Source organism: Sprattus sprattus, assembly GCF_963457725.1.
Source record: "Sprattus sprattus genome assembly, chromosome: 14".
Classification (NCBI taxonomy): domain Eukaryota; kingdom Metazoa; phylum Chordata; class Actinopteri; order Clupeiformes; family Clupeidae; genus Sprattus; species Sprattus sprattus.
In genome coordinates this window covers 16,043,163-16,055,262 of record NC_137912.1, presented here as the reverse complement: position 1 = coordinate 16,055,262, position 12,100 = coordinate 16,043,163, and the positions used below count along the sequence as shown (strand labels likewise).

The 12,100-nt window shown below is 44.8% G+C and overlaps 1 protein-coding gene across 2 annotated transcripts in view; it reads right to left on the bottom strand.

The window, feature by feature from the left end:
- Positions 1–953: 953 nt before the first annotated feature.
- The window catches only part of rassf8b (Ras association domain family member 8b), a 31,715-nt gene continuing 20,568 nt past the window's right edge, over positions 954–12,100 (bottom strand). For both annotated transcript variants that reach the window (XM_080851073.1, XM_080851074.1), the window contains exons 2-5: positions 10,580–10,750; positions 7,974–8,998; positions 5,745–5,874; positions 954–4,789 (exon numbers count right to left, since the gene is read on the bottom strand). In XM_080851073.1, the coding sequence (XP_080707199.1) occupies positions 4,671–4,789; positions 5,745–5,874; positions 7,974–8,998; positions 10,580–10,691 (1,386 nt within the window). In that variant the 5' untranslated portion in view covers positions 10,692–10,750 and the 3' untranslated portion in view covers positions 954–4,670. The remainder of the gene's footprint in view (positions 4,790–5,744; positions 5,875–7,973; positions 8,999–10,579; positions 10,751–12,100) is intronic.

Genomic DNA, 12,100 nt, shown 5'->3' with positions numbered 1-12,100 from the left:
ATAATGGTCAAATGTGTTGATTTTTTGTATTGAATATCTTGTGAAATATGTCCCTTGCAAAGTATAGTTAGCAGTGTGCCATCTCTTTCCACACCCAGATCTCTTAATTTAGTGTTGTTGCCATGTGCTCTTGTCTGGATCCATCCTAAACTGAAATCTGACTGGCTAATTTAGAGTGGTTAAGTCTAAGTTGTCCCCAATGGCCATTGAAGTCAGTTTCCCTTTTGAAAATCTGTGTGGCATAATTCACTTATGCAAACGAACAGTACAGTCCTAAAACTTCAAACCCTTTAGTTATTTCCTTTGGTACTGCCTGACTGAAGGAAATCTGTAAATAGGGTCAAAGTAAATATGACTAATATGAATAAGTCTTTCAGTACATTTCTTTGTCTAAATGTTTTGGGGTTTATCATTTATAGCATGAAATCTTAAATAACTAGACTTGGTCCCAATCCATACTGTACGTATATTGGTAGCAGAGGTTTTTGTATGGGTAGGTGTTTGAAGATCTTCTTTCTTACGCAAATGTTCAGTAAGTTTCTTAACTGGACAGACATCATATCTTGTTTGTTGTTTTAAACCATAGCACCCAAAACACAGGCCATGCTTATCATCCAAACACAAAAAAAGTGATCTTGTTTTTAGGCGGTTTAAGAGGTCTTGCACATTTCTCTCCTATGAAAAAGACAATTTCTTTCCTGGTCTGTTCCAATGAACTGGACTGCATATTCGTTAACATCATATTTAATAATTGTGTGTTTTTTTTTTTTTTAAATTAAATTTGACTACAACAGGATCATAACAGAAGCATGAAGCATCGCGGTGTGCAGAACAGGGGACTTCTGAATGTGCTACTAAGATTTAAAATTGACTTTCACTTAAACAATGAAGTGAAAAGTGCATAACCAACCAAGAAATCTTGTATAATAAAGGAGGAGATAACACACAAGGAACATTGAGCACTGTTCTAAATTTATTACGTATTTTACAGTATTACAGCAGCTTTTAACAATGTTGCCATAAATATTTGTTATACTGCTCTACCAATGTGGGACCACCACATCTTACTTTTCCAGGCATTTACAGACACAAGTTTGGTGTTTTACCAAAGCTTTGACATCAATTAAAAAACAAACAAAAGAACAAACTGAGGGTAGTGATTTGTTGAGTCCTGACTGTCACTGCATGTGGACACATCTCAGCACATCAAATATGGTCACAGGTTTGAAAATGTCAAGAAAATCAAAAATTATAATTTGCCAAACATTTTTTTTTTTTCAAAACCCACCTTGAAGGGTTTGGCAGTTGGATAAAATCAATTTCTGTGTGAACTTGTGGAGGAGTGTTAGTAAAGACAACAAAATAAGACTGATTTTGCGCATTAGATTTGGCACTTACAATTTCACTTCAGTTGTTGGTTCCTTCTCAATCCATATGCAACTTATTGCTTACTCTTACCACACAAAATAGTCAGATATATTTTTCAAAATGCAGCTAGAAGACAGATGATTGGATCAGTCACTGTACATGCTTCCCTACCCCCCAGTCCCAGACAAGAATAAGCACAACATAGTAGCTAGCTGGCTTCATAAAGCAATGCGTTTCTAGCATGTTGTGCCATTTCTCATCTTTTCATTTGAACTGCTACATCTAACACAAAAATATTGCAATGTTTAAAAGTCATTACTTTGGGACTAAAAGACAACAGCACACATCATGGAAACCAGATGTACACAGAAACTCCTTCAGAATTGATGTTGACAAATCAGTGCATATTCCTTGAAACAGATTTGGGGGAAAAGCTTTGCAGAAATGTATTCCCTGTGTCTTTCAATTTGGGCTAATCATTATTCACCTTCACTTTAAATATATCAAAACTGAATCAAACTCTACTCATGCATGGGCTATCTGCCACAACATGGCAACTACACATGCTAAAGAAAGAGGATCTGCTGCCACCAAACATATTTTAAAGGCACAATACTCGGTTATCTCAGTTGTAGGAGCTTCAAAACAAGCTCAAGCTTTAACTTGGTAATTTGTGACAAAGTTAAATATGATTTAAAGTCAAACATGTTTAACTTTATACAATATGTATTTCAATGACGTTTTGAACCTCCTGAATTTACTCGATATAGTTAATCTGAGGAACACAGAGAGGCAGAAAGTAATTTAGTTATACATCATGTCCAACTCATATCTTTTAAAGTTCAACATCAGATGACAGCTGGTTGAGAAATAAACCTCGGTTCTGGTTCTTGAGTGTGGTTCTGGATCTTGAGTTTTGTTCTGGTTTGCTCTGAAGTTTCTCACAAGTTGGTTTCAATAGAATTTTGGCCATGATTTGTCTGCATTGAGAAAGAGCTTACTGTGTTGCCACTGCATAGTCTTAATACTACATGTTAACAAGGGCTAGAAAGAAACACACACACACACATACACGCATACACACACATAAACACGCGCGCACACACACACACACACACACACACACACACACACACATTGTTTAGCAATCTCTTCCAACTCAAGACTTCAATCAAAATCATCATCAGTGCATGCAGAGCTAACTGCCCAAGAGAGCTTCTGAAACAAAACAAAATAAAAAAAAAGTTAGTTCATCTTAGCTATTCTTGAACATATTTTACAACAAAAGCATTGTGCATTATTTAACATTAAAAATATGTATTTTTTTTCTTTACTAAGTAGTGATATGTATTGGTTATTTACATATTATTGTCAGTAAGGCATGCTGTCAGTCTCCTGTTGCATCAAGTGAGAGATAGTTTGTTTGTTCGTGCAAGGGATGGGGAGAGGAGAGGGACCAGACTCCATTGCCTCACATCAATGGCCTGCTGAGCTCAGCCTTGATGAGGCACGGCACCATCCAACCTAGGGCAGGTGGCACAAGTACACTAAGGACCACAAGCTAGTGTAGCTGAGCTGGCCCGGATAGCTGATCGAGAAATAAACAGTTACAAAAACTCCACTGCTGGAGTTGAATGAGGTCTCCAATGTCGTGTTCAACTGTCTCGTTCGGTCGGAGGACAACACAGCAATTACAACGTGGTTCCACTGCAACTGAATTAGTTAGCCTTTCCAGTCCTCCAACATTAGGAACTGAATTGTAAACGTGTGTGTATGAATGTGTGTAAAAATCCAATCAAATACATCTAGGACACAACTAGGGTTTCCCCATCCAGTCATTGGCAACAATTAAATGCAATTTCAATAAATGGACCTTGTGTGGTTGCTCACCTACACGTACTGTACACTTTCAGCTCTGCTACATTCAGTCACTTACAATCCCCACTCTGACTCTGACGCTTTGGTTAATGTCATTTATGATCCCAGAATTTGAATATGAATGTCTGACGTCTGATATCAATCATGAACAAAAGCAACTTGCAAGAGTATAACGCAACCCATGACAGGAAATATTCCAAATGCTGGGTGCTTAGCTCAACATATTAATATAATGATTAAACTGCAATAATACTTGGAATAAATATTGATTGTGTGTTCATTTAAACAGTTCTGTTTTTGCAGAACCACAGAAATGTGTGGAGAAGATGGAATTTGTTCTGTGGAGGTGACGTGAATTTCCACAACATTCAGCAAAGAGTGGTCTGTGTTGCTAAAAACTGTAGATGTGTGTGTGTGTGTCTGTGTGAGTGTGTGTGTGTGTGTGTGTGTGTGTGTGTGTATGTGTGAAAAGATAAAAAGATAACGAAAGAAGAGAGAGAGGTTAAGCCATTTTAGTGAGAATGACATCTTCATCGGAGGTCTTTGGGACTTAGCTGCCACGAGTTCAACATGATAAAGAAAAATGTAACACTGTCCTGGTCTCCCTCTATGTCTGAGGACACCCCTCACCACTCCAACCATCCAGCAAAGTCATGATTCATGAAAAATATAAGGCGACATGTATACTGTACATGCACAGATTATAATGAGTATATGGTGATGAATAATGACTAAAAGTGTAAAAACAAGATATGCTTAAAGGTTTCATCAGATCAACCATTAAAGCCAGTTAATAAGCTTTTCTTTTTTCAATAGTGTATGCTGTCAGGAGTGCTAATACAAGATTAGGGTTTGCTAACCCCAACACTGTGTGAAGGTTAATAAGGTCCAGGGCCTGCAAGTGTGGCTGGTCGACACCAAGGATCAGAGAGCATCTCACTGGATCGTCAGACCGTCACCACAATAAGTCCTGAAGATATCTTTGCTCTGGATCACATGCTGTTGAGCAGGGACCATCCATAGAATCCCAGCCGGAGGTTGGGATGTTGTCCAAAGCCACTGATCCAAAGATTGCCATCAGCGGGCCAGCAATGCTACAGATGCTAATCCAGAGATGGATCTCATGAGGACTGGAGAAGCAAAGGCTGGATCACGCTGAACCTTGACCCGAATGGGTAGTACCTGCTCGAGCCCGGTTCACTTGTGGCCTCTACGGCACAGATCACACACGCATGCATTCCAAAGTTCAGCATGTTCAATTGGGACCAGATGGTATCAAAGAGGGATCACATATGACTTTCCCCGAGTAACCCCACCCTCACCCCCGGCCCGCCCACACACTACTGTTGATCCCCTCATGTGATGTCCCACATGCAGAGTCCCACGTCCAGGGGTTGGGGGAGGGGGGGTTGGGGGAGAAGAAGTCAGACGTAGATCCCCTCGGGGTTGAAGCTGGAGGAATGCGGGCTCTGCAGGGCACGGAGGTCGTTGGGGAGCTGGCGGCCGGAGCCCAGGCGCTTCAGGGTGCTCGGGTCAGTGACATCTGAGGAGAGATAAAAGGTGATTGCAGTTAATTGAAGTTTCACCACTCCAGCTGAAGTACAGCATGTCACTGGGGCACTCCACAATAGGCAGATTAACTGATCACCACATCGGTCAAAAAATTGACAGCAGTGTTCCAGGCCGCTGACCTATCATACTTCTAAGCCCTATTTGTTATTTGTGATGACGTACTAATTTCATATTTCAAACGAGTGGAAACAGTTGATTATGAACATCTGTTACCTCCTTTCTGCGTAGGCAGCAATGAGGTCAAGCAAAATGACGGCACATATCACTTACAAGGACTGCATATGTAACTTTCAAACTGAACTCAACGCATCAAGAACACATCCATATGAGCAGCTTTGCTCTACGCTTCAGAAGATGGTAATGTGCACACCTTTTAAAATGAGTTATCAATTGTGCCATTCAAACCGCAGTGGAATTTTAGAGAGAACATTTCAATAATCTCACTGCACCATCCCAAAAGGCACCAGTATGTCGAGCAGTCATGGTTCTACCCACTCCCTACCACAAGAGGTCACCTGTGAGCTACAGCGTGAGCTGTGTTGCCATTGAGTGGATGAACGCAATGTTTAAAGACATTTATATTTACATTTAGTCTTTTAGCGGACACTTTTGTCCAAAGCGACGTACAAGGGAGAGAACAGTCAAGAGCAATAAAAACCTGGTGTTACAATAAATCTTACTTTATATAAGAAATAGAAAAACACCATAGAAAAGAAGTGCAGTAACTGCTGTTAGTGCAAGTTAAGCACAAGGTGCCAGTTAGGAAGGGAGGTGCTCTTTGAAGAGTTGGGTCTTCAAAAGCTTTTTGAAGGAAGAGAGGGACGCCCCTGCTCTGGTAGTACTAGGGAGTTCATTCCACCTAAAGTGCTACTCGATAGGAACCCGATTGTGTGTTTTGAGGGCTGTGAAGTGTGCCATCTGCTCACCTGTGCCTGTCTCCTCTTCACTGGGCTCGGCCGGCAGGACGGTGACTTTGGTACCTGTTTGCTGGATGAACTGCTGGAGGTTGACTTGCCGCAGCTCCTTAGTCAACTGCTCCAGCTCCTGCTCCTTCTCCTGTGGCAAGAAATCAATCAGTTCATCAGTTAGTGGGGAGCCCAAATTCATTTGGGCTGTTCTACAAAGGCGTCGGATCAATGACAGTTTTTCATATCTTCTATCTTATTTGCAACTACAATAAAAGCTATTGTCTTTCTGAGTGCTCCACTGACACTGACTTTCCAGTTCTGCAACTTCTTTTATCCATTCGACTCCAGTATCAAACATTCTTCTGCACAACCTCGAGGTCACATCTCTATTAGGACAACCATCCATCTTTCACATGAGAACTTGCCAAAATGCATTCTAATAATTCTGCTCACTGCATTGGTCTCAAGTACAGACAATGCGATCATACAACTCCCTATTAATATTAATACATGATAGGTTTGGCTCCCTTCTTTTTCGAAAGTGCGCAATGCAAGTGTGTACGTTGCTTGCAAGCCCCAAAGAGAGCTGACGCATTGAAGGTACACTTAATCCAGCTCCAGCACTTAATCTTTCACCGTTGGCTACCAGCAGAGCGTTACATAATTCAGGCCTCTCTCCTCGCCTCTCCTCTCCTCTCCGCCCGAGTCATAACTGCAGCACCTCCACCATGGCTCGAGGAGGACCCAGCTCTGCCTCAGCACCACGGTGGCCAAGGCCTGCTGCTCACTTTTTCCATACGGCTTCAGTCGAATGATAAAGACGCGTTGGCAGAATTACTCTGCTCTTTTTTTAAAGAGCCCCGGGTACATTCTCTCCACTCAATTAGGCATTAAATTCACTTAGCAAATCCTATTTACAGCGCTAACACCAAGCTCTTAACTGTTGTCTGCCCGTGGTGCAACGTCGACGCTGGGTCCGCGCTGTTTGCTCTGCCTAATTTGATTTGTGTAGAGGTGAACTCCCAAGGACTTTCCCTATGAAGGGTAAACAATATTACGCAGTGTCATTCACGTCACATTCGTGATGTCCACGGATGGATCAGCTCTGTATGAAAAGGGAAATGCCTTGATGAGAAAAAGGCACGTAGACCATGAGCAAGCACTTCTTAGGTGGGGCACTGATATAAATATGCATACAGCCCTCTAAGCAGTTCAGATTATGAAAAAAAAAGGCTGAACCGTCATGGTAACCCAGTTAATTTCCCCCTCAAGAAACCTCTGGAATTTGCGAGGGTAGACATGGGGGCATGGAAGGAACTTTACAAAGACTTACCACCCTGACTCCACTTCTAATAATGCCTCTGAGGCTCAGATGCAACTCAGAAGCTAATCACACCATCATTTTGTAACAAGATCATAATGGCGGCAACTAAATGAAGACAGCTGTAGACCTCTGGATAAGAGAGTTCACAGGTCTTAGATGATTCATTCACAGCCTTCTGTGTGTCTCACAATATCACTACCGATGTCAAGATTTAATACATTATTTTAGTAAGTGCTTGATAAATTCCGGTTGTAGACATGAAGATAAGGATTGCTTTCTGAGGTTGATTTCTGATTTGGTGAAAGACACTGTATGTGTGTGTGTATGTGTGTGTGTGTGTGTGTGTGTGTGTGTGTGTGTGTGTGTGTGTGTGTGTGTGTGTGTGTGTGTTGTGTGTGTGTGTGTGTGTGTGTGTGTGTGTGTGTGTGTGTGTGTGTGTGTGTGTGTCAGGGTTTCTGTTAGCCGGTTAAAACTGGGTTTTGCCTGGTAAAATGTATACAAAAATTATCAATTCAAAACTGCAAAATGTCTAATAATGTTCATGCACCACAAACAGGGCATTTGTGTTTTGACAGCAAACGGGCGGGACTTCCCCTGAAGTGACGACTGAATCAGCAGCCACACCTTTGATGCCAGGCGTGCACGATGGGATGCAGTGGCAGTTTTTAAAAAGGCTACAGATTTTACAGGTTACAGATGTTTCATAATAGCTTACAGTTTAGCGGCTAATGTTGAGGTTTTACTCAATTGTTACTGTTCGTTTAGCTTAATCATTGATGTTCATTAAATAGTCTAAATGATTTGAGGTTGTTGTCATTTTTGTACATTATATTTGTGTTTGTAACACTGACTGTTATTGAAACATTACTTGGACCAGAAACTTCGACATTAGACCAGCAAGTGTGTGTGTGTGTGTGACTGACCTGCAGCCTCTTGCTGGACTGTCCAATTGAACGGTCCACAGCACGGCAGCTGTTATCCAGCCGTGCGGCATGCTGGGCCTGCAGCTCCAGCTCGGTGTGGACCTTCTCCAGGCGGGCACGCAGCTCCTCCTCGTTGGCCTGTCGCGTCTCCTGCATCTCCTGCTGCAGCCGTTCGGCCTCCAGGCCGGCCTCCATGCCCTGGATGCGAGCCAGGTACTCGGCCAGACGGGCCTCGCAATCCTGCACACGGGCGCGTAGCTCCTGTAGCTGCTCGCGGAGCTGGCGCTCGCTCTCGCGCTCGATCTGCAGCTCGTTCTCCCAGAACTCCTCCTCCTGCATCTCCGCCTCGTTCCGCCGCAGCTGCTGCTCCAGACGGAGGAGCTCTTCCTCCTCTTCCTCCCGCCCCTCCCCATCCTCATCCACCTCTTTCAGCCGGCCTCCTCCTCCGCTGCCCTCGGTGCCGTCCATCCACGCCTGCATCTCCACCTCACAGCTCTGCAAGCGGCTCTCAAGCGAGCGCAGCTTCTCCTTCTGCAGCTGCACCAGCCGGCTCAGCTCCTGTGAGGGGCTGTGAGCTCCGGGGATAGGGGTCAGCGCCCCATTCCTGGCCAGGTGAACGGCAGCGGCCGATGGGTGGGCATGGGCAATGGGAGTAGCGGCGCGGTGGTGCTTGGCCTCGGAGTCGCGGCTCTTGCCAAATATGTCGCGTAGGCCCTTGGTGCCGCCGGTGAAGGTGAGTGACTTACGCTTGGGCTCCCGGCGCTTGAGGGAGCGGTCGGAGGCCGAGGGCCGCAGCTTGGCCAGCGGCGGCAGGCTCTGGCGGTAGAGTCCCCGCTCGGGCACGCGCGCCGTGCTGTCGGAGGTGGGCCGCTCGCTCAGGGACGGGCCGGTGCGCTGGAGGACCAGCTGCACGTCGCTGGCATACTGCCCCCACTTGTTGAGCGACACCACCGGGTTCTCGTGCGGCGCCAGGTGGCGCTCGGTCTCCCGCCATTTCTCAATCAGAGTGTACCTCCCTGTGCGTCCTGGACATAAAGAGAAAAAGACATTCTCAAGATAAGATATTCACTCAGTTTTGACTCCTTTGATGTGAAACAACACAACCATAATTTACAGATCAAATAACATTACAGTAATTATTTCTATGAAAACCGTAGCTTTTGTAGTCGATCTCCCATTGTGAGACTGGGGTGCTGTGTCACTGACCACAGCTTCAGACAAACAACATAAATCCTGCATCTCAAATGAGAGGGAACTCTGCCAAGAGGCTATAAGGGGGTCAACCACTTTCAGTCACATTTCCATGATTCTCAGAAAAGGGACAATACTGTATTTCACAGCACACTGTAAGAAGCCTGCCACAAGAAGAGAACGCCCACACAAAGCCCACTTGTTGCTAAGGGAGACGTAACATGCATAAAAGTTACGGGAGCAAAAGAGCAAAGGGGTGTCTCCTAACAGAGAGGGATCAGAGAGGGATCAGATGGGGAACAAGACTGCTGTGTTAGGCATGCACAAGCATTTCTGTTCTCCAGTGAAGAAAGGAGAGGGGGGAGGATGAGGAGGAGGGAGGGGTTTGGGGGGCTCAAAATTGCCTTAGAAGCCTGAAGAATCATAGCCTTCGGTCAGAGTGCCAAGCAGTAAGAGGAATGATATATTGGCAAATCAGCCATGAATTCCCTGCGAATGTTGTGCCCTCCTCACAAAATGCTCAATGGCAAAACATGGCACACATTAAATATATTGTACGGCTTTTTGAGCTGTAACAGACGAATTCCTCTGGAGGCCAGTGGACGGGTGGATATAAGAGATGACTAAGTACAGCCGAGCTGAAACCTTGTACATGTTTCTGATGCAGGAAATAACTGCCTAGAGGAGAGAGAACTATAGCTAGAGCCCCATGGCAAGGGAAGTTGGGAATCCAGGGTGGGGGGTGGGAGAGGGCTTACAGATAGAAGGAAATCCATTTGGCCAAGGACGCCCCTATGTGTGTACGTGTGCATGCATATGTCTGTGAGTGTGTGTGCATAAAAAAATGTAAATAAATGTGTATGTTTGTGTGCATACATGTATGTGTATGGCAGATAAGAACCCCAGCGATAATCTGTGGGCCTGAGCACAGCGGGGTCCCACATGAAAAGGAACACATTTGTTACTTCGCTCCAGCAAGACAAGTGAAAAGGTCTCTCTGGAATCAAAGCGCTGCGCCGGCCAGGACAAAAGCCTGGAGACCTGCAGAAAGAGGCCCAGGGCCGTGCGGCCCATGCTGCAGTGCCTCTGAATGGCCCGGGGCTGTTAACTCTTAGAAACACAAGGCGCTGGGTGCAGCGCTGTGGAACGGCCCCCGTTGTTCGCTCGGCTGAGCACTCCGGAGAGAGCTCCGCTTGTTTCTCGGCTGATGACTTTTCCAAAGTGGCCCAGGGGCGGCACCGTACCAGTAGGTTCTGTGCAGAGCTCCACGGAGGGAATTACTTGATCTAACTCTCACCCACTATTTAACTGCGGATCTTTTTGTTTTAATAGAACCAACAAAAACCAGTCTAAATTAGGAAACCGTTAGACTAATATCAACTAGCGTGTCTCCCCAAGGCGGTGTTATCACTCACCTATGGCCTGGGCCAACGCGATCACCACCTCCTGACATGTGGTGACCTCAGTGACCCCGCAGACAATGCGCTGGACTCCATCCACCCACACTTTCAGCTCCATGGCTCTCATCTGGGTGATGTCATACCTCTGTGATGGTCAGGGCTTCTGAGTGGGCTCTCTCTCGCATTCTGTACAGAGAGAAAAGACTACAGTTTATCTCTGATAACTTCATTCTGTACAGAGAGAAAAGACTACATTTTATCTCTGATAACTTCATTCTGTACAGAGAGAAAAGACTGCAGTTTATCTCTGATAACTTCATTCTGTACAGAGAGAAAAGACTACAGTTTATCTCTGATAACTTCCTTTATTTATAAAATCACCAACAATAGCCCCCTATGAGTAGAAATGCGGCAAAGGAAATTAAGGCCAATTTGAAGAAAGGTCAATATGCAACTTCCTGCAGCATGTTTGTATTGCTATTATTCTTCCCTCTCCTATTCTCCGAGCAGGCCATCAGTGTTTACGAGAGCAGGTATCATTATGTTGTGGTTGTTGACAGCTTTCTTATTGCACAATATGTTTTGCAGAGAAGACGTTCGGCATGGGCCTGAGCTTGGAGTGAAATGGAAGGAAATTGGTAATGAAAAATATGCATCTAAAAGAGCACACAACCAGCAGAGGAGCTCTTTACTGCAAGATGACTCATCCCTGGACAATAGTCTACTTTTAATCTCAATGCAATGCCTACGAAGTCTATTAAGTGTTGGGGCCTATTGCTAAGCTCTAGTTAGATTTAGATTCCTAATTGTACGTTTTACCTCTACAATGATCATGACTAATTCTTTATTATTCAAGTAAATCACAAAAACGATCTGCATTTATGACTGAATCTTTGAATAATTCATCTGTCATAATGACTCTGCTAATGCAATTCACAGCCTGCCCCAGCACTTAATCAATCACTGCTCACATTTATTATCTAACAAGAGCTCATTTTCAGTTAACTGGGGTGTCGTATAAAACATTTCTGAGATGAAGCCCCAACCGAGCGCCCAGGCTGTAGCCCTAATTAGAGCCTGCGTGGTATCTCTAACAAGCTAACAATGCTAATAAGTCATGCATAAATACAAAAAAAAACAAGACATCAGACGAGTGGCTCGCGTCAAGCCTGGCGCTGCTGGTTGCCAATTGTCTCATTTGTTTTGCTGGAGCTCTGTGTGTGTCCCCAGCATCCACTGTCTTTTTCAAATGGCCTGCCTGCTTCCACATGCAGCTGTGGGGGGTAGTGGAGAGAGGGATGGAGGGAAGGGGAGGGGGTGTCTTTGGTGCCACGCGCTCTGTGTAAGTTACCCTTTTCTCAAAGTGCTGACACAAGCAGCGCAGAGGCAGAGATCTCATTAGGGCGCTGGCAAGGCTGCAGCATGAGCCATCATTTTGGCAGCGAGGAGTCGACCCCTTTGGTTGGATGAGCACCAACGCGTACACATTTGATGTGTAACCTGTGATTTTCCTCCATGAAAATCTCCTATCCTGTA